This window comes from Oncorhynchus mykiss, chromosome 14, assembly GCF_013265735.2.
Source record: "Oncorhynchus mykiss isolate Arlee chromosome 14, USDA_OmykA_1.1, whole genome shotgun sequence".
In the NCBI taxonomy this organism is placed as follows: Eukaryota; Metazoa; Chordata; class Actinopteri; order Salmoniformes; family Salmonidae; genus Oncorhynchus; species Oncorhynchus mykiss.
The window spans coordinates 3,376,083-3,399,330 of NC_048578.1; the positions used below are offsets into that span (position 1 = coordinate 3,376,083).

The 23,248-nt window shown below is 41.4% G+C and overlaps 1 protein-coding gene, 2 long non-coding RNA genes and 1 other non-coding gene across 7 annotated transcripts in view; 3 read left to right on the top strand and 1 right to left on the bottom strand.

The window, feature by feature from the left end:
* Window positions 1-3,851: 3,851 nt before the first annotated feature.
* On the bottom strand, window positions 3,852-5,601 carry LOC110488559. Its single transcript, XR_002468438.2, has 3 exons — window positions 5,388-5,601; window positions 4,578-4,708; window positions 3,852-4,428 (listed from the first exon to the last, which is right to left on the bottom strand). It is a non-coding gene; the product is annotated as an uncharacterized LOC110488559 (long non-coding RNA).
* Window positions 5,602-8,535: 2,934 nt separating this feature from the next.
* On the top strand, window positions 8,536-12,338 carry LOC110488560. 3 transcript variants are annotated; one of them, XR_002468440.2, is made up of 12 exons: window positions 8,536-8,767; window positions 9,164-9,232; window positions 9,595-9,628; window positions 9,827-9,886; window positions 10,084-10,139; window positions 10,331-10,380; window positions 10,744-10,799; window positions 10,991-11,040; window positions 11,200-11,240; window positions 11,420-11,474; window positions 11,679-11,716; window positions 12,066-12,338. It is a non-coding gene; the product is annotated as an uncharacterized LOC110488560 (long non-coding RNA). The 3 variants fall into 3 exon arrangements; XR_002468439.2 differs by having other exon boundaries at window positions 8,541-8,874; XR_002468441.2 differs by having other exon boundaries at window positions 8,568-8,589.
* Window positions 9,306-9,505, top strand: LOC118938778. The gene has a single exon (XR_005036035.1). It is a non-coding gene; the product is annotated as a small nucleolar RNA SNORA74 (small nucleolar RNA).
* A 3,107-nt stretch (window positions 12,339-15,445) lies between the features above and the next one.
* LOC110488561 (fibroblast growth factor receptor-like 1) overlaps window positions 15,446-23,248 on the top strand; it is a 59,641-nt gene continuing 51,838 nt past the window's right edge. Inside the window, exons 1-2 of one of the 2 annotated variants that reach the window (XM_036942684.1) lie at window positions 15,446-15,967; window positions 16,143-16,238. In XM_036942684.1, the coding sequence (XP_036798579.1) occupies window positions 16,166-16,238 (73 nt within the window). In that variant the 5' untranslated portion in view covers window positions 15,446-15,967; window positions 16,143-16,165. Of the gene's footprint in view, window positions 15,968-16,137; window positions 16,239-23,248 lie in introns of both variants that reach the window. The other variant, XM_021560807.2, reaches the window with a different exon arrangement.

Sequence of the window (23,248 nt, forward strand, 5' to 3'; positions counted from 1 at the left end):
CCACAAGTATAATAACGGGAGACTGAAAACGGTTGGACATCTTGGATGCAATGTAATCACCAAGGGCCCAGCGGTTCCGGTCTAGAAGCACAGTTGTGACTGCTACAGTTGTTTCAGTGCTGCAGATTAATTGACACCCAGCCTGGAAAGAGCATTTCCATACATGGCCAGATTGGAAAATATATATATACTGTAATAAGACTGTTTAATCATCACCTTTTGTGCACAAAACATCCATTGAATTGTTCAAATATTTGTTGCTTAGGCCAAATGTATTTTTCATTCACGGCCGAAGATATTAACATTTTATATTCATCCATTGTCTGCCATGTTTTTTGGGGAATGCTTTGCTGTTTGCAATGCTCCCTGTGAATGCTGGCGCGTATGCGATGTATATAAACCGGATGCAACCAGGATATAGACAGTTCATGAATCAGCATATGGGTATATTACCTTCAAAACAACGGGTGGACATCTTGGACACAGTCTCCAGTTCTTATAACTCAGTGTAATCTACTCACTTTAAAAAATAAAAAAAAAATTATTAATATCAAATCAATACATAAAGCACATGAGGGAACACAAGCATACATAGATTACAAATTAAAAACAGCTTTTTTGTTAGTAGAGCATTTAACTGTCTTAAAATACAGTTCAATTTCTTTTTGTAGGGTACGAAAATGTGGTTTTCTGTTTGTAAATTTACATTTGTGTATATGAAATTTGGCCAAAAGAATAATGAAATTAATTACATAAAAATGATTCCGCTTATTTCTATTGTATGTAAAGAATCCAAACAGTACATCTCTCCACAATAGTGTAAAATCTTCATAAATGTGTTCAATTATAAACCTACTGATGTCTTGCCACAGTTTTCTTACATGCATACAATGCCAAAAAAGATGCACAACTGTTTCTGGGAGCAATTTGAGTTGATGTTTTCCTTAAACTTCTTCATATAGTGGTTGGCAGGATAATATTTATGAATAATTTTAAAGGAAACTTCCCTAATTTTGTTAACAAGTAGGTAGGTATGTGTGTGGCAACATCCAAACTTTTTTCCAACAGATATTATCAATAAATCCATTCCAATAAGGCATGACATAGGGTAGATACAACATCCTGCTGAAACAAGGATCGCAATCGCTCTGTTGTTGAATGGACCAACAGAGAAACAAATCTTTCCTACTGATGAGTCAACAGGGTCAATAGAAGGTAGGCTCTGAGGGTCAGGTCTTGACATGTTCCTGAATAACATAGCAACACCTGAGGGAATGGCATCTAAAACAATTGCAAAATCTTTAGGTGTTACAGGGACCTTGTAAAGTGATAAGAATTCTTTATAACTGAGTAAAAGACCCTCTGCATTTACCAGTTGGCTCACCAATAGGATATTATTTCGGAACTTATATTCTAAAAACAGAGAGGTATTTTTATACAATATATCCCGATTATTCCATATATAATATCTGTGTGGAGAAAAATTGTGTTTATAAATTAAGGACTATGACAAGAAAACCTGCCGATGAAAAGCAGAAAGTTTCACTGGAACTTTGTCAATATTATAATTGCAAAACAACATGAAGTTAAGGCCACCAAAAGTAGAGAAGACATGATGAGGAATAAAAAATAAAATATTTGAATAATTCAATGAATGTTTTGTGCTCAAAGTTGATGACTAAAGTGTTTTATTACATCTATATGTTGCCATATATGGAAATTGTCTTTCTGGGCAGGGCGTCAGTTAAACTGCAGTACCGAACCAAAACTGTAGGAGCAGTCGAAGCCGTGCTTCTTAGACATGAACTCTGGCCCGTTGATTTAAAAAAAGACAATCTGTGTCCTGAATTAGACAAGTGCCATGGCCGCCCAGCTATATGCCGTCCCAAGGTTTTTTCCCGGTATTCCTGGCTAGCTGAACTATGATTGTTTTCGTCCTCATTGCTAAACTTCATAGATACTGCACCCTCAACTTCAAAACTCCTTTGCTATTTATTAAACAATCATGTAACTAAGAACTTTGCTGGTAAGAAACTTGAAAATTATGTATTGTTGAATTATCATGACTAGTTCGAACTATCTGTTGTGTTGTAAGACAATAGTGGCGAAAGATATCATTTCTACTTAATGCAGATCCAAGTCCAGTTTTTGAGATCCACAGAGGGTGATGCAGGCAGCCCAGTACATCACTGGGGCCGAGCTACCTACCATCCAGGACCTCTATCCAGGCGGTGTCAGAGGAATGCCCGAAAATCTGCCAGGCTCCCATCGCCAAAGCCTTAGTATGTTCACTCTGCTACCGTCCGGCAAATGGTACCGTAGCATCGTCTCTCGGACCAACAGGCTCCGAGACAGCAATTTTAAGGCTTGGGGGTAGAAGCTAAGTAGCCAGATTGGTACCCAAACTAGCTACACTGACTCTCTTGCACTGATCCTTCGCACACTCACTATGTATACACACACTAGTACACGCTCACACTACATTGACACTCCCACACAAAAAAAACACACACTTGATCATTTGGATCATTTGCTGCTACTCGGTTGTTTATTTCACTCACATTATCTATCCTGATGCCTAGTCACTTTACCCTGCCTTCATGTACATACCCTATATATACACACAAACGTATGTGGACACCCCTTCCAGTTAGTGGATTCCGCTATTGCAGCGACCCCCGTTGCTGACAGGAGTATAAAATCGAACACGCAGCCATGCAATCTCCATTGCAAACATTGGCCTTACTGAAGAACTCAGTGACTTTCAAGCATGGCACCATCATAGGATGCCACCTGGTACTCCCTGTATATAGCTCCATTCTTGGTTATTTTATTCCTTGTGTTACTATTTTATTTGTATTATTAAACTCTGCATCTTTGGGAAGGGCCTGTAAGCAAGCATTTCACAGTAAGTCTACACCAGTTATATTCAGCTCATGTGACAAATAAAATAATACCCATAAAACCTAGCGGTCAAACACAAAAACGGTTCCAATCGGAGTTAACACTCATTTTAGAACCACTTCTCTCCCGGACAAGGTGACTTTTATATATGGCTCTACTTACTCTCAGATTATAAAAAAAGGTAATTAGCAGCAAAGTAGACATCACACAAGACTGCAAACTCCTGCATCATCTCTAGCCGACACCTTTGCTGTCAGCTATCTAGCTAATAGCTAACGTTACCTTGATCCAAAACTAAAGATATAGGACATTTTAATTTACTGTTCAATATTTTAAGCTAATATTTCTTAGCTTTTATGCAATTGGTTGTGTCTTGTACAAAATACTGTCCTAGTAGCAGCCAGATATTTACAATTTGCCACGAATACTAGGTTAGTTTTTGCATAGAAGCTAGCAAGCTACCTAGATGATATTAGCAACAACTTTATTTTACCAGATCCTCTATATTTAATATTTATAATTTCTGCCAACTATATACTATATGAAATCCATGTCAAGTCATGGAGTCGAATGCACTGCTGTATTAATTCAGAACTAATTTGCTGACATGTTCTGTTGCAGATTCAAAGCCAGATTAACTCATTGCAGATATTCATGAATAAATAAGCATAATGTATTTGACGAGAATGCACCTAGTCACCCAGCCATCAAGTCAAACTTCTTGTATAAACATCTGATTTGAGGTAAAGATTAAATTATTCATCAATGTCACAAACCTGTGACATCGAAAAGCACCATATAATCTATTATTACTATGCGAGAGCCAACATATTCTTCTGCTTTTCATTTTTAGGAATTAGACCACCACAAATAACACAATGTAAAACAGCATATTATGATTTTTGGTGGGTGAGTTACAAATGGACAAAACAACTGGATGCTTAAAGTAGGTTTAATTTTAAAAAGTACTAGATCAAATGAGAAAATCATCTAACATACTCAAAACATGGAAGCCATGCCTAAAGTAATGTCAACACTCATCTTCTCAATTTAACAGTTCCATGTTGCTGCTGTCAATTGTGAGAAGCACATTTACCACTACATTTAGTATGAACCACAGAATAAGCAGGACAGCATTCATTACACAGGTGAAAAAAAAAGCTTGCAAAACCAGTACACCACAACACTTAAATGTGTTAGAGTCTAGATGTTATCAAATGAGGGGGAAGAACAAGTGAAGGAACCAGTATAGGGAAAATGGGTGAAGGTAGGGTGGGTTTATTGAGAGAAGATGGAGCATTCCAAAGTGTCCGAAGTTGAGGGAACATAAAAGGCATAGTGTGGAATAAGGGGTAGCTAGAGGGATGGAATAAACATAAAAAAAGTGGTTGCTGCTGTGCTTTTTCACCCCTTGTAGGTCGTGGTCACAAATACCCGGCCCATGTCCAGTCACACGATCTCAGCACGTGTCCCTAAACATCATTCAGTCTCAGTTGCAGCATTCAAATCATGCTCATCGTGTGTCTGGATCACAACATTAAAGATGAGTTTAAAACAGCATTTTAACAAATTGATCCTTACACAATACAAATTAAGAATTAAGGACAGCATTTTGTTGATAACATGGTGATTTACACTATGTCTACTGTGTGTGAATGATGGAAGAATCTTACCCCAACCAACAGCTGTAGGTCCATTTGAGTGTGTGGTCACTTAGGCCGGCATATCAACCAGTACCGGGACCATTAGAGACTTGGGATGCTTTCTGCTTGAATGTCTTCGGGTCTGTGTCTATAAAGATTAACTACAAAATGGAGAAAGTTAGTCTGTGGCTTAGATTGAGTTTAAAGTTGACACAAATGGAAAACTACAACTACACATGTGAAAGACTGCACCACACAGGCCAGTACAATAGCCTACACATGGAGAAGATCTGAAGCTTTTGTTCCAGCCCATCTCATACATGATTACAAATCATAGCCTATCGCCGTGATTAATTATGTTGGTTATTTAAGTCAGGTGTTAGAGATGGGCAGGGACAAAACCCTTCATACACTCAATGACTGAAACAGACCAAAGCAAAATAATAGTGTTCCAGGTTGAAACAGTTTACCTAGTTAAGAGGTGATAAGACAGGCACACCCATTGGTTCTTGAATACAGAAGGTGCAACTAAGGTTTGCAATTTGGCATCAATAACGTAACAGTAATTGTACCTAAAAAAAAACGTGAATACCATTTAATTTAAAACCCACCATAGGAGGTAGGACTAAATAAGGTTACATAACCTTGCCTACTAGCTATACTGCTGGCCAGAGGGTAACAGAAAACAGATCAGTCTTCCCATAGTACAGTAAGCAAACTCTTGACTCAAGAGAGGATGCAAATCAGTTGATCTCTGAAACCTCTTAAAATGCCAGACCAAAATAATACAACTAGCTAAAGTAACTACAAGTCAAGTAGTACTTGAAATAGGCTACTTACCCATCACCCACATATACAAATGTAGCGTGGTTCGTTCTGCGTTGTGTACTTTTAATTAGGACGCTGCCACAACTGAAGGTCTGCTAGTGGACTTATTTTTATTTGCCCTGCACACGAAGAGACGACACACATTATGTTAACCCTTGGCGCAGTCCTAGCTCACCTTGCTAGCCGAATGACAGGCAAAAGACAACAGTAAAGGGGTACGGAAATACAGATAACCCGCGATGGGCAAAACCAAAATATACAAACTTTTACAATCACATGTATGTACAATATTAATATGAACAAGTGTTTGTACACCAAAGAAAAACATTAGCTATGCAGCTGTAATTAAATAAAAAAAATACACTGAATTATTATTATCAAATTATTAACATCCCCTCTTGACCTGGCCTATTTGAATTGGTCCTTGTGTGCAATTTGGTGCATAATCAAGAGGAACAACATCACACTGCTACACAAACATAAGAACATCTTGCTTCACCACCTAAGTTAACTCGCTAGCTGTCTAGCAAGCTAGATTGTTGGTTTGTGAAAGCCAAAGAAAGTTAATCGACACTGAACAAAAATATAAATGCAACAATTTCAAATATGTAATTTTTCATATAAGAAAATCAGTCAAATTGAAATACATTAGGCACTAATCTATGGATTTCACATGACTGGGAATACACATATGCATCTGTTGGTCACAGAATTTTTTTTTTTAAGGTAGAGGCATGGATCAGTAAATCAGTCCGAATCTGGTATGACTATATAATACGAGTCATACTACCAAACCTTGCTGTCCAATCGTTTCTTCACAATTTTTCCCATAGGGGATTTTAGAAACACTTAAAAAAAATAAGGGCTGTGTTTTGTCTAGGCATACCCAGACATGGCGTTTTGATAACCACCTAAATCTCTAGGACAAGGTGACTTTTATCAATATATTTGCCTGTATTTACACCACAAAAATGAAATGCTAATTAGCTGATGAAATGGCTGTCATAAAGAACTACACATGCCATGATCTGGGGGAGACAGCCGAATCGAGGCAAAGGTATGAATCTTTGGAATAACTATCTAATGTTAGCTAAATGTAGTTGTGAATAAATTGGCTATATTTCTTTTAAATTGACAATTCTGTGAACTGTCTCGTGCAAGTTTTATATTGACACAATACATGTTAGCAAAGGTGTCAGCTAGAGATGACGTGCAGGATCTTGCAGGGATTTGTAGTCTTGCATGATGTCTACATTTGTGCTAATTAGCATTTTTGAATCTGATGACAGTAAATAGAGATGTGTATGTTGATAAAAGTCACCTTGTCCGAGAGAGATTGTTATTTTATTTTTTACCCCTTTTTCTCCCCAAATTCATGGTATCCACGTTACAGTCTTGTCTCATTGCTGCAACTCCCGTACGGACTCAGGAGAGGCGAAGGAGGTGCGTCCTCCGAAACACAACCCAACCAAGCCGCACTGCTTCTTGACACAATACCCACTTAACCCAGAAGCCAGCCCCACCAATGTGTTGGTGGAAACACAACACCAGGCGAAGTGTCAGTGCACTACGCCCGGCCCGCTACAGGAGTTGCTAGTGTGCGATGGGACAAGGATGTCCCTGCCGGCCAAACCCTTGCCTAATCCAGACGACACTGGGCCAATTGTGCACCGCCCCATGGGTCTCTCAGTCGTGGCCGGCTGCGACAGAGCCTGGACTCAAACCCAGAATCTCTAGTGGCACAGCTAGCACTGCGATGCAGTGCCTTAACCACTGCGCCACTCGGGAGGCCCGTCGAGAGAGATATACATGGTTATCAAAACGTCACAGTAAGCCTACACGAAACAGCCCTTATTTTAAGTGTTTCTAAAATCCCTTATTGGAAAAATGAATGGTGGAAAAACAATTGGAACCATTTCCGTTTGACCGCTAGGTTTCATGGATATTATGACACCTCCACTGTGGGTCTCTACTTTCCTCATGCAATCCAGGAATTGTGCACAAATCGTTGCGACATGGGACCTTGTATTATCATGCTGAACCATGAGGGGATGGCAGGGGATGAATAACATGACAATGGGCATCAGGATCTCGTCACTGTATCTCTGTGCATTAAAATTTCCTTCGATAAAATGTAATTGTGTTCGTTGTCTGTAGCTTATGCCTGCCCATACCATAACCCCACCACCATGGGGCACAATTGCACGCTCCCTCAATTTGAGACACCTTTGGCATTGTGCTGTTTGACACATTTTAGTGGGCTTTTATTGTCCCCAGCACAAGGTGCATTTGTTGAATCAGCTTGTTGATATGCCACACCTGTCTGGTGGATGGATTATCTTGGAGAAATACGCACTAACAGGGATGTTAACAAATCTGTGCACAACATTTAAGATAAATAGGCTTTTTGTGAGTATGGAACATTTCCGGGATCTTTTATTTCAGTTCATGAAACAAGGGACCAACACTTTACATGTTGAGTTTATGTTTTGGTTCATTGTATATAATACCATATTTTTTTGTGATAAAACCATCAGTAGAGTTGAAAATGCAAATGTTTTTTGCCTTTGGTACATCACACACAGCCGTTAATCTGCAACAAGTCATTTGATGGAAACATAACTCTGCAGCATATTATTTTTATGTGGATTTTAGAATATTTGCATGAAAATCTAATGCCAATTGGATCGAAACCTAGCTACAGCTGGTTACTTTTATTGGAGGTAGGCCTATATGCTATGGTGCGTTCAGGGTTGGATGTCCGTTCAAAAGATGTTTCCCATTCGGGAACTCGTTTTTTCCCTAGTTCCCAGTTGTTTTGTACTCGGAAATCTCTGATTTCAGTGCGTTCATGACAACTGGGAACACGGGAAGAAACGAGCTCCAACTCGGGAACTCAAGACTCTTTAGAACTCCAATTTTCAGACTTGAAGATCACTGACGTCATGATTTCACCTCTTATTTTCCCAAATCCCAGTTGTCTTGAATGTACTAATAGTCCACGGAAAAATGGACCAGTTAGAAAGTTTGACATTTCCGAGTTTCCTTGTTCAGATTATTATATGAACGCAGTAATAGCCCACATTTCTGGGAGGTACAGACCTATCCCACAATTCACTCCGGAACATGTATTCTATGGTGCCGAGGAAGACTATAAATGTGCATGTGCCCAACCAGCTGTCTTTTTTTTTTGCAGACATGAGAAGGAAAGGAGGTCCGTTTTCGTTTATGGCAATAGTTGCTTGCTTTCATGGAACTTGGAATGGAGCCTGTTGTTGGCTGGCTAGCCTTGCTCCGGCCAAACGCTGCGGCGGTTAGTTTCTTTCCGCAATGAAGTAGCTATTTAACGTTACCAAGTGAACAGATCGGAATAATTGAGTTTTAGTCGTCAGGTAAGACAAATTGCTAAAGCCTTAAGTGGTAAGGAAGCTCCTAGCTAAACAATAAACAAAAAATGCAAAACCAATGCTGCCTCTAGCACTGGCTAAAATATATCTAGGTAAGTAATTTAAAATGACGTCCAGCTAACTCTGTTAGCTAACAGTTGTGTTGCATTGGCATCCATTTAGTAGTTTTGGCGATAGGTATCCAAGGCGAACTAGCCTGTAAAATGACTGGCAAGTTTCACATGCAAGGCCTAGATGACACGTGGTGGCGTGCAAAAGATGGGCCTAGTTAAATACTGTAGCCAAGCTGGCTAGCCAGTGTGTAAAACCGAGATGGATACCATTTGTTATAACGCGATAACGTTGTCGCAACTCATGCATACCATGTCTTTACCCTCACAGGTTGTGCCACCATTCAGGTCTTCAGACATGGGAGGGCTGCAAATGGGAATAACACGATCCCCCTTCAAGGTAGTTGTCTCTCACATCCTTACATAAAAAATGAAAGGTTAATTAGGTTTTCGTGATTGGGTTGTTTCAGTAATCCAGCGGTAGTCAGCTGTACAGGCCAGCCAATGCCTGAACTAGTGTTACACTGCTGGAAGAGGAAGGCTCTGCTAAAGTGGCCTGGTCCAGCAGACGCTGTTTTAGTGGCTGTTGGTGCTGAGCTGTAGCAGAACTGTGCCCTTCTGAGAGTGGTCTGCACCTACACACGGGGGCAGCCCTAGTAGAAGGGTTAACAAATATACAATTAAAGCAATCCATATGAGTAGATACTTTATTCTAAGTCCTGACATTAATGACCTCATCCTTTCCTTTGCATTTCATGCAAGCATGCGGACTGAATGAATTGCATCAACTCTTAAGGTGAGCATAAATAACAATTTTGTTTATACAAATGTGATGTACTGTGCCATGATGCTTATTTAACACATCATTCTTATTGTATGGTGAAGAGAATTCATATAAAAAAAACTGAGCACTATATTTAAGGCCTGTTACTGTTTATCAAATGTTTTACATCGTTTCGGGTATTGTAAGTTGAGCATTTCCTTTGCATTCCAGGAAAGCATGCGCCGTCAACTCCATTGAAGATGATTCAACTCTAGTCAATGCGTTTTGACGGTGAGGATGGCTCAGTAGTTATCGCTAAACACCATGAACATGTACTGTGCATTGATGAGAGCGTTACAGCTTTAACCCAGCTTTCTTACTGTTGGTGAAGACACTATGTTCTAACTCTGAGCACAATTTCTAATGGCTGGTATTGTCTACACTGTATTTATCTACTGCTCACTAGGTTTCTTATTCCTCTAATGTAGACTAAGCATGGACCTGCTGGAACTGGATTGACGGTTAAATGGAAAGGGTATTAAAGGTGAGGAAGGGAATTGTTATAGCTAAACATGTACTGTGCACTGATGAGAGCTTTACAGCTTTAACCCAGCTTTCTTACTGTTGGTGAAGACTTTTCAACTCTGAGCACAATGTAAAATGGTTAATATTTACATTGTAGTCCTACATGACTCTCTGTTGGGGCTTTAGTCATTTTATTCATTTGCATTTCAGGAAAAATGAAATTTGGTGGACTGCTTGCATTTCAGCAGGAAATTATCCAGGTAAACTCCATAGCTGATTCTGAATTATTATAGCTACAAAAACATGTACTGTGCACAGAGCTTTATCGCTTTAACCCAGCTTTACTGTTGACTTTGAAACTGAGATTATGTGCACATCCCCATGTCTGTTACTGTATACGTTATATGTGAAGGTAATGTACTATAATGTCTACATTGATTTTGAAACCCTAGTGCTATCATGAAAATGCACTGTGCGGTGATGAGAGCTTTATAGCTTTAACCCAGTCTTCTTACTGTTGGTGAAGACACTATGTTCTAACTCGGAGCACAATTTCTAATGGCTGGTATTGTCTACACTGTATTTATCTACTGCTCACTAGGTTTCTTATTCCTCTAATGTAGACTAAGCATGGAACTGCTGGGACTGGATTGTTGGTTAAATGGAAAGGGTATTAAAGGTGAGGATGGGAATTGTTATAGCTAAACATGTACTGTGCACTGATGAGAGCTTTACAGCTTTAACCCAGCTTTCTTACTGTTGGTGAAGACTTTTCAACTCTGAGCACAATGTAAAATGGTTAATATTTACATTGTAGTCCTACATGACTCACTGTTGGGGCTTTAGTCATTTTATTCATTTGCATTTCAGGAAAAATGAAATTTGGTGGACTGCTTGCATTTCAGCAGGAAATTATCCAGGTAAACTCCATAGTCTTCTTACTGTTGGTGAAGACACTGTCCTAACTGAGCACAATTTGTAATGGCTGTTATGGCCTCAATTGTATTTGTATACTATATATAAATTGTATTTGTATATTAGACTAAGATTATTCATAACTTCCTGTCTTTGCATTTCAGGAATACATGTGTGTTTTACATTCAATCGAGTTGAAGCATAGGTGAGGATGGTTAAGAATTGTATCTTAACAAAATAAACATGTACTTGCAGTGAGTTTATCGCCTACTTATTGTATAGTGAAGAACCTTCAGAACATTGAGCACAGTTCTTAATGGCTCGCTCCCTATGTTATGTATACATTGCTCATATGCATTTTCCTTTGTCCTCCACTGGGATAAGGCAGACAACATGGCACTGCTTGGACTGGATTGATATTTCGTTGAGTCGATACAAGGTAATGCACAAACATCTGATTTGAATTTGTGAACGCAAGTAGTATATTATATTGTACTGTGCATTGAGGGCTTAGTAGCTTTAACCCAGTCTTCCTACTGTTGGTGAAAACACTATGTTCTAACTCTGAGCACAATTTCAAAATGTCAGTTTCTGGCTACATGGTATTTACTTGGGACTAATTGGATTCCTTTATTTCTGGTAGACATGCAGATTGTATGGAATGCGACAACTCCATTGAAGGTGAGGTTGGATCAGATTTTGTTCAGCTAAATCAATTATCGCCTACTTATTGCTTAGTGCAGAATCTATGTAACCCTGAGCACAGTTCTTTCCTGAATTGCTCACTGTCTACATTCTCGTGTTTGTCTTCCAAAGACAGAAAAGGCAGGAAGCTGCTTGGACAGTAATTGATGCTTGAACTTTATTCAAGTTAATGTACCTATAAGATCTTCAGGCAGTTTATATTTTTTTTAAATTCAGGGAGAATAGAACAGGACTTCAGTTCATGTAGTTGATCTACAACATCTGATTAGTAGAGCTGAGATGCTTGCATTTGCAATATGTTGAATGTATATTGATGTGTCAACAGGATTGTTTCTTTCTGGACTTGGGTGGGGAACAGAATGTTACACCCTGCAGATTCACGAAACTCCAGGCCAGACTGTTTGGCTCAGCCGCCACCAGCTTTGTTCACATGGCCCTTTGATACATCTAACCCTGGAGTGTCACTGCATAATCCTCTTGTCTTGCAATGTCAGTGTTTTCTGAACAAATGTACCACATAATGAATTGAATGTATGGTCCCAACTGCATAGACAGTGGAACAGTGTCAAGCGGTGAACAATAAAATTGACCTTTGTACGTTTTGTTTTTAATTATAATTGATTTTGGTTAAAAGCAGAGGTTTTTATTGAAATAATAACCAAATGATCTTTTCACAAACAGGCTGTGGGGATTTGACTGATGGTTATAGTGAAGAACTGTAGTTCTTACATTGATGGCAGTTTTTTATATAACCAAACCAGGGCCATGTTGAGTAACTGACTGCTGCAGATAATTGTAATGGGCGATGCTGATGTAATTGCCTATTCTGCATGTTTTCTACATGGGCTTGTTCAGCTAGAAATGACTGTTCTGACGCGCACCCGCCCCCCCACTAGTCAATCAATCTAAATTGCCCGCCTTGTATCCCTATCTAGGGGAGGGAGAATCTAGTTAAACTGGTAGGCCTGAACACCAACGATACTACTTACAGGAAGGAGTGGTGCCAGGAAATAACCTTAATATCAAACAAAAGAGCTGATTGTCGACATGGAAACGGCAGCGAGAGCACGACCTCATCTACATCGAGGGTGAAGAGCTTCATGTTCCTAGGTGTGCACATCCCTGACAACCTGAAATCATCCGTCCACACAGATGGTGTGACGGTACAACAGTCAACTCAGGAGGCAGAAATTGAGGCTTTGCCCCTCAAACCCTTCGGGACTTCTACAGATGCGCAGTCGAGGGCATCCTGTTGGGCTGTGTTGCCGCCTAGTACAGCATTTGCACCGTCTGCAACTGCAGGGCTCTCCAGAGGGTGGTGTGGTCAGCCCAACGCATCGCTGGCGGCTTGTTCACCCCGCAACTATCTAGAAGGCGGAAACCGTACAGGTGCATCAAAGCTGGAACCAAGAGACCGGAGAGAAACGCCCTCTCTAGGCCATCAGAATGTTAGTCGCCGCTAGCCTGCCCTGGACTTAATCATTGTTACTAGCTAGCTGCCACCCGGTACTCTACCCTGCACCTTTAAAAACTTCTGCCCTATATGTGTGCATAATCATTGAACACTGGTTACTTTGTTTACATAGTTTACCCACTTCCTATGTATACTGAACAAAAATATAAATGCAACAATTTCATAGGAAATCAGTTGACTGACAAATCATTAGGCCTTAGTCTATGTATTTCACAAGACTGGGCAGTGGTGCAACCATGGGTGGGCCTGGGAGGGAATAGGCCCATCCACTTGGGTTCCAGGCCCACCCACTGAGGAGCCAGACCCAGCCAGTCAAGTTTTTTTCCCCCACGAAAGGGCAAATACTCCTCAGCAGCACACCCCTTCCTCAGACAATCTCGCAGGTGAAGAAGCCAGATGTGGAGGTCCTGGGCAGTATGGTTTCACGTGGTCTGCGGTTGTGAGGCTGGTTGAAGGTACTGGCAAATTCTCTGAAATGTTGAGGTGGCTTATGGTAGAGAAATTAACATTAAATTATCTGGCAACAGCTCTGTTGGATATTCCTGCAGTCAGCATGCCAATTGCACGCTCCCTCAACTTGAGACATCTGTGGCATTGTGTTGTGACAAAACTGCACATTTTAGAGTGGCCTTTTGTCCCCAGCACAAGGTGCACATGTGTGAAGATCATGCTATTTAATCTTGGTATATCACACCTGTCAGGAGGATGGATTATCTTGACAAAAGAGAAATGCTCACTAACAGGGATCTAGACATATTTGTGCACAACATGTGAGAGAAATAAGCTTTTTGTGCGAATGGAACATTTCTGGGATCTTTCATTTCAGCTCATGAAACATGTGACCAACACTTTACATGTTGCATTTATATTTTTGTTCAGTATATATACTGTATTCTAGTCAAGGCTGATCCTATATACCTACTGCAGTACACGCCTTTTCTATTCATATACTGTCTATATACACCATTATTTACATATATACTGTATATATTTATATTCTGGACTGACATTGTTTGTTCTGATATTTCTTCAATTCTTTTCATTTTTGTGTATTGTCTTGTATTGTTAGGTGTTACTGCACTGTTGGAGCTAGAAACATAAACATTTCGCTGCACCTGCGATAACATTCCGCAAAATATGTATACACGACCAATACATTTTGATTTGATACAGTGTGTACGCTCGTGGCCAAAAGTTTTGAGAATGACAAGTATTAATTTTCACAAAGTCTGCTGCCTCAGTGTCTTTAGATATTTTTGTCAGATGTTACTATGGAATACTGCAGTATAATTACAAGCATTTCATACGTGTGAAAGGCTTTTATTGACAATTACATGAAGTTGATGCAAAGAGTCAATATTTGCAATTTCTTTTTTTTTGTTTTGAATTTGACCCCCTTTTTTCACCAATTTCGTGGTATCCTATTGTTAGTAGTTACTATCTTTTCTCATCGCTACAACTCCCGCCATGCGTCCTCCGAATCACAGCCCAACCAAGCCGCACTGCTTCTTAATACAGCGCGCATCCAACCCGGAAGCCAGACGCACCAATGTGTTGGAGGAAACACGGTGCACTGGAGACCTGGTTAGCGTGCACTGCGCCTGGCCCGCCACAGGAGTCGCTAGTGCGCGATGAGACAAGGATATCCCTACCGGCCAAACCCTCCCTAACCCGGACGACGCTAGGCCAATTGTGCGTCGCCCCATGGACCTCCCGGTCGCGGCCGGCTGCGACAGAGCCAGCCACGACCAGAGTCTCTGGTGGCACAGCTAACATTGCGATGCAGTGCCCTAGACCACTGCACCATCTGGGAGGCCCCTTTAGGTGCAATCTTACTGGCAGCAATATCCTTGCCTGTGAAGCCCTTTTTGTGCAAAGCAATGATGACGGCATGTGTTTCCTTGCAGGTAACCATGATTGACAGAGGAAGAACAATGATTCCAAGCACCACCCTCCTTTTAAAGCTTCCAGTCTGTTATTTGAACTCAATCAGCATGACAGAGTGATCTCCAGCCTTGTCCCCTTCAACACTCACACCTGTGTTAACGAGAGAATCACTGACATGATGTCAGCTGGTCCTTTTGTGGCAGGGCTGAAATGCAGTGGAAATGTTTTTGGGGGATTCAGTTCATTTGCATGGCAAAGAGGGACATTGCAATTAATTGCAATTCATCTGATCACTCTTCATAACATTCTGGAGTATATGCTTTGTGAAAATGTATATTTGTGTCATTCTCAACTTTCGTCCAGGACTGTAGAGGTCATGTGTGCTGCACATGAATCGACCCGACCCGGAGGGGGGCGCCCGTGCTTTGCTGCAGCGCAACGTTGTCCATGAGGAGCAGAGCTCGATCCGGTCCACGATTGGCCAATGGAATTCCACATCTGTTCTTGGAAACTTCTATACTGCTCCTCATGGCAAAAGGATGCAGAAGGGCACACCAGGGATGAGGTGAGAGAAGTAAGCCCGAAAAAGAAGTAAACCCGAAAACTTCACCATTAGGCCTACCTGTTATTTACCTTTTTTTGCGAGAATTTTTTTTTTTGTTAAACGTTTTATTAGACAGTATTTTGCCGAGATGTCATTGATATGATATTGAAGTACATTTTATTTACATTTCCCGCGTGGAGGATGTTATGAATACCAGTATACTTTATTGTACAAGACATTTGATTAATACGTCAGACTTTACAGTGAACCATTGTGTTTACAAACATTTTGTGGAAAGCATCTGCCTGGCAGAGGACAACACGTGAGTATGCCCACTAATCTGCGCTCTTCACTCAAATTGCGTGTGTATGATCATTACATTATGTCAGTGTGGCTATGTAATTTAAACGTCATTGGGTCAAGTCAATCAAGTCTCTTGATGTTATACGGTACTTTTGTCATTGAATTCTCTATTTTGCCGATTTTCTTCAGAACAGACACAAACTGCAGTTTGCTGAAAATGTTCTCTAAGGACGGATGTCTGGCTGTGTGTACAGTGATATTAATGATTCTAACATCAAGCGAGGCTAGAGGTAAGATAAACTGCTTATTATCTTACTGTAGTGTTACTACATTGTAACATTGTCCCGCAAATAACCCAATGAAATGTGGAAAGAATTATGTTTCGTCTGTCCTCATTGATGTACAAATACTTATGAAAATGGATATCCAGATGAAAATCTGAATAATACATGTGTGTCTCACATTTTTGTCAGATAATATAATCTTTTAAACATTATTTTTTGGCACCATAGTCTGTTTCCACAGACTATTGTCAGTGAATTTGTTTGAGAATGTTTGTGTCTGCAACACTGAGAGACAGAGTCTACACTCCACCTAGAGTGACCTCTTCTATCACATGTTTAATTCACAGGAATTTATTTAACAATTCTGTGAACTCTACTTGGCTTCCAACCCCACATTCAAATTTGCCCTAAGGTCAACAGAAACAAAAAAATCCTCTCAGTGGTAATGTGTTTAATGATTAACTGCGCACCCAGAGAGAGTGGCCCTGTGCCGTGTTTACAGACAAAACACAGACCATGGGGCTGCACATAAATGTGGCTTTTGAAGAAGCCCAGTTTGCATCAGCGGAGGGAGGCCGTCAGAAACCAAACAAGCATGCCTTTTCTTGGAATCGTTGCAGGAATTTAGAGGTGCATAAGTTTGTATCTCCTGCCAAGTTGAAGAGCCTGTTAGCGTACATCAAAGCAGGGTTGATGACACCTACTGGGCTGTGTGCGTAAACCAGGGGAAGAAGTCTTGCTTTATGCAGCGAGGAGCTGTTTGCCAGGCCTCTGTGGTCCTCTATTATACCCTGCTGACTGTACTAGACTCAGGGTCACTGGCATTGCAATGTCCCCATGGGAAACATTCTTTTCACACCACTTCGATATCGAAGTGAGTTTTTTTAGCAGGTTAGGAGACTGAGGTTAAGGTTAGGAAATGGGTTAGCGAAAAGGCTCTCCTAACCTGCCTCGAAAATCACTTTGAATCGAAGTGGCATGAAAAGAGTGTGTCCCATGTCCCCATAGTGGCAGGAAATACAAACTGCGTTCAACATGCAACGAGCCCAGTCCAAGGGGAATGGCTATTGTTTGTTTGATTTGAAACAACATTTCATTTTGTATTGTAATATATATACTACTGGAATTCCCTTTTGATGTTAATATGGAAATTAATTGACTATGTGAATTTGAGTGTGATGCAAATGTTTCGAAATCAGGTTCTTCAAGGATTTCTTGATCGTTTAAAAAAAACCAAACATTTTATTCAGTTCAGTATGACACCTGTGATATGTTTCAAAAGTTGGCCCCTACTGTAGAATTCTCAAACTATTGTGTCTCATGGTTTTAGTCTATCATCATCCAGGTGGGCTGTAACTAAAGCTACCTGATCACATTCAGAGAGGCCACCACCACCTCAAGACTGCTGGGCAAATCAGATAGATCTTGACCATACTCTGTGGAGTAATCAGTCCATTGTTTTCTCTGTTGACCCTGGTATCTGCTCACTGCACTTCTTTCACATTGTGTGGCTGTGTGTGTGTACGTGTGCTGGAGTGGGTGGGTGGTAGAAGGAAATACACACACACAATCTGTGTTGTCCTTGGATTGCTCCTTTCCTTTCTGCCTTGTCGGAGTTATCCTAGGAATGCCCGTTCAGAGCCCAGGACGTTATGCAGTGTGTCTCTCTCTCTGGCAATGTAGATAAAAGGTGTCATGCGGGAGGTCTGAGTCTGGAATGGGTGCATTGTAAAGTGTTGCTTGTGATCCAGGTGAGAGATGCAGCCTATTATTGGGTTTCTTCTCGGTTTTAGGGATTGTTCTGGGCTAGCCTGATACACAAATACCTCTTGTTACTCCGGTGGGTCAGATAAAAAATTGACAATCCTAATTTCATTGAGATTTTTTTTTCTCCCAGCAGAGAAAGTCATTTTTTGAAGGGCTTCCACTTATCTGCATGAGTGTGCTTGACATAACTGTTATCATACAGCGTTTCCAGTTTCGCAATGAAGGTTTAATCCAAAGTTCAGTTTTCCCATTTTCACGGTAGGAATACTCAACTATTCAAAGTTATGACTCCCAAGAGTGCTATAAGCAGGGCTCGCGAGAGAAAGTCCAGGCACCATGCATGCGATTTGCCGCTGATAAAAAACAAGTTCATGCTGGCTGGCCCTCAATGAATGAAGAGAGGGAGCTAGGCACATCAGGAGCTAGGCACATCCTTGGATGGGATAACATAGATACGCTCCACACACCCGCCAACGGAGATAAAGTGCGAACACAGACAGTTTGCGGAATGTTCTGGCTTCTCTCTCTCCCTCATGCCGTCACATAGTTCCTGTTCCTCACTGGCTCGTTTTGACATTTGGATTGGAGAGAAGTGGCCCACATTGACTGTGAGTGAGCCTCCCACAGGTGCTAAGGCTCTAGCTAGCCTAGCTGCCAACCCAATGCAGTTCAGCCCGGTGCTCACCTGTTCTCTCACCCAGCGTCATGGCTCTGTGCCTGGCTATCACAGCTCCAGGACCAGCCAGCCGTCTGTCGGATGTGCATGCTCAGATGGGCCTGGTGATTGCAGGCTTGGCTCTGAGCCGATTTGAAGGACCAAGTCAAGCAGACCGTATCAAAAGCTAATAAGTAGGAAGCCGTTTGATTTATGTACTTCCACTCAGCAGTACAAAACTCTCTGAAGAAACAGTGTCTCTATCTCAGACTCAGCGACAGCCACATGCTTCTTCTTTTTCCTTTTTTCTTTCTTGGACATCCATCAAAGCATCTGCCTTGCGCTTAAGCCTTTCAATCTGAAAATGGTTTTGAGGAGTCTATTTGGTGTTAAATGAGACATAGTAACATGCTGCATACTGCACGGTGAGGGAGTTTTTGTGTCATGGCCCATGGCCTCTCCTCTCAGAGACCTCACAGCACAGAAAGGCCTTCTGGCCACTCAAGATCCCTAAACAACCTTGTAACAACTTAATAAATATGAGATTATTGGATTCAACTGATAGGCCAGGAAATTAAGCCTGGCTTGTGGCTGTTTATTTCCAGTTCAGGTCATCCATCCTGTCAATGCTGCAATAAGCAGTAGTCTACTACTTAGTACACTCAGTGATGAAGTCTTCTGGGGCTGTAGTAGTACTAAACAGAGCTCCCTATCACTGCTGTGGGCCTCTCTCACCAGGTATCATGCTCCTCCAGCTCATTAGGCAGATAATGGTGGATAATGTGGCACTGCAGGCCTCCTGCTTATCACAAAGCCTGGCGGCTGATTATACACAGCCTCTGCTGGAGCAATGGGGACTAACTGGAGACTGTAGACTGGGTTGGCCTCAGCAGCCTTTGATGGACAGCAGCTCAGTCTGACACAATTCCACTTGTTGAGTAAAATTCCAATTATATCTGTGATGAGTCCACAGTGTTCTGTCAGTTTTCCTCTGTAGCTCCCTTATCTTCAGAACATCATCAGTGCTCATCTCTTTCCCTGATCCATCTGAGTGCTATTTGCTAGTACCTCTTCCAGCTGGATGTCTGATTCGGTGCAGGGTCCTGCTTTGAATGTGTGCACACAGTTAAACCGTATCAGATGCCCGTCCAGTCTTCACACCGAGGACTTGACTGTTCCAGAAGAACGATTAGGGTTGCAAAGGGAGAGTATATTAATGGAAACGTTCAAATTTACCAGATGTAATCTATCACAAGACATCTAGTGGCCCTTTTGGTTACTTCAGATTATCACAGGTGTCTGTTATAATCTCTGGCCCTCTATGTGGATTTATCACATATAAAATATATGAAATAATTAAATAACATGATTTTAAAATAAGAAATAGAAGTACAAAGCTGTAAAACACTGTCCTAAATATAAACCATAAACAGTGAATACCATTGGTGTTTAATATGAGGGTTTCAGCATGAAATATCCTTTCTATATATTTTTTTTACAAACTAAGATTTTTTTGACTATTTCAATATGTATTTGTTGGGAATGTTTTGGCGTCAAACTGGTGTCAGTTGGAAGTAGTTCCAATAGTTGGAAGTTGCAGAGTTAAATGAAAATAATTCCATTATTGATTAAATGCTTTTTTCATTAATTTGGCTATTTTCTCTTGAACCATATGGTCTATCTACTAGAAACTCATGGACAATATGGACACCGATATAATAAATTAATACTGTATATTAATCAATGTTATTTTAAGTTATTCAAGTATACATTTCCAAAGTTTAATTTTCTTTTAATGTCACATCTTTTGTAATAATGGTCGGAACAAGGCGCAGTGTATGTAGAGTTCCACATATTTATTAAAGACTAAAGTGAAACTTTAGCCAAGAGAAAACAAATAAAGAATAAATGAACCGTGACGACAATGCAGTGCTAACAGGCAACTAAACATAAACAATATCCCATAACCCACAGGTGGGAAAAATGCTACTTAAGTATGATCCCCAATTAGAGACAACGATAATCAGCTGCCTCTAATTGGGAATCATACAAATCACCAACATAGAAAATAAACCTATAACCCCACATAGAAAATATAAACTAGAACAACACCCCAGTCACGCCCTGACCTACTCTACCATAGAAAATAAAAGTTTCTATGGTCAGGACGTGACATTTAATTACAAAAATTACTGAAGATTCCGGTAACTTTGGTAAATTACTGGTAGCATTGCAACCCTACAGCGACTGATGTCAGCAAGGATATAATATAATGCTAATGTGGCTGATGTTTTAAATTATGTTTCATGGGTCAAGCATAGAAGAAAACTGTTTTTTGTTGTTGTCAATTTTGTAGATGGAGGGAACTCAAACCATTACTGTGGGCCTGGCCTATACAAGCATGTTGTCCACCATGATGACACTGCTAAAGGATTTGTCAGGTGTTACACAGTTACATTTTACAACACACATGCTCCCATTCAAAGTTAACACAAGCCCACCTCGTTTGCGATTGTATTTTAATGTACTTATTTTTTGGCCTGGGAACCGACAGTTTGGCTGATGCTCCTGACTGTGTGTGTTCTCTGGCTCCATAAAGCTTCGTTATTAGATTTGAACATGATTTTCATTGTGGCAGATCTCAGAGTGTGTGGTGCACAAACCAATGTGTTAACATCCGGCTCTTACAAGTCCACATGAACACAGCTTGCCAAACCTCATTTTGTATCTCTCACTCCATATTTTTTAAATGTTTGTTTTGAAGTAGGTCCCAGTCTTCTTTGTAGCTGTGATCTCTGTTAAACGTGTACACTTAAAACAAGTCTGTGGTGTTTCGCGTGAGGGGAATGGAACTTTACGTAAACAAGGCAGTTAATGAGCTGCATTTGGTTTGAAACGTATTGCTTGAGCACGGCTATTAGAGAAGTGTTTGGTATTTATAGTGGAGGCATAAAAAACACAAAGGTTAGCGGCGGGTATTCAAACATTCCTCACCCTGGTTTAGATAAAGGCCCCACTCCGCTGGAGGTCAGCGAGATGTCATCTTGCGTGGACCCTGTTTGTGTGCTCTTTACCTACTTGAGCCCGGAACTGCACTGTTTGCACAGGTGGGAGAGGGCACCTTGGAGTGAATTGTTCTCTCCATTCCCGTGGACTTAACTTGTCGGAGCAGTGTGCTTGCACAAGACCAGTGAGGCTGAGTGTTCGTCACAAGCAATTTGTTCTTGATGTGGGGCCCCTCTTCCTAATGGAAGCTTGCTTTGTTGCAGTCTCTTTGTCCCTGGGTAAAGGTGGGATTACACAGCCTTTAACTAGGGGGATTGCAGAACCCTTCCAACCATCACCACTCCTCATAGCCCTACACTCTGGGCATTTTAAAATGTCACAGAAAAGAAGCAGGGAATATTCCCATTCCGTGCATTTGTCCCATTGACTCAGGGCAGTGGACGGCTTCTCTTTAGAATCCTGTGGTTTTCTCAGAACACCGACATTCCAGGCATTTAGAACCTGTGGCTCAACGGAAGGGCCTCCTTAATGGCTTTCATCCCCGGCTCTGCTGCTGCTTCACCCATTCAATGGCATGGCCCACTTCTGCCCGGCCCTGGTTCAGCGCCATAGGTTACACAATGTTCTGGGACTAAGCAGCAAAGAAAACATGCTCTACAACAAGGAAGACGGGCCTCTCTTCAGTCTGCTACCAATAAGTGGCCATACATAGAGCTTAAAGTGTACCCTGATGAAAGAGAGAGAGGGAGCGCCCACCCGGCCCTACTCTGAGCCGACAGCAGCAGCAGGTTTGGGTAAAACAGTGGTGAGAGTGAGGGTGAGCCACTGATCAGTATCACCACCTGGCATGTTCCTCCTTGGACCTGTGCTGCACGGTCTTGTCTGGGTGATTCTTATGCAAGCTGCCCTGCCCTCCCTGCCTAGTCTGCTCTGCTCTGGCACTCACATTCAGCAGTGACAGACAGACCAGCAGCCGCAGCAGTAGCTTGCTGGGTCTGTGAGTGTGAGCCACACCCGAACATGTAAACATTACATACTGTGTATAGCGAGAGCCAAACCAGAATTAGGAACCATGCGTGAGATAATAGCTGTCTGTCGGTGTGGACTGTTGACACAAAGGGTTGTGCTTAATAAGCAGGTGCTCGTTATTTGTGACGGGGCCGGCGTTCTACAACATTACCCAGAATCCCTGTGGAGCTGTGGCTCTGTTTGTGTGGTCTGAGCTGCTGGTGGTCCAACCTGTGTGTGAACAGATACATGGGGGTCCCATACCACCACCACTGGGTAACTTCAGGCCAAGGCTGTTGGTTGGGTTGTCTTACCCTCACAGCAGAGGAGAGCAGCGTTCCCAAATCTGATGGGAAACAACACAACTAGAGAATCTGAGCCTCTATGATTCAGATAGAGTGTGTACATAGAGCGCCCAGTGCCCAAAACTCCCTCCTGTGACTGAAATAAGAGATTAACATTTATATCTGCTCCAGTGAGAGTGTGTTAGGGCCAGTGGTATGGAAAGGAGAGTCAGAGGTGGGTACATCATTGCCCCCACACCAACCCAAACACCCAGCTACCCACATAGGCCTGGCGT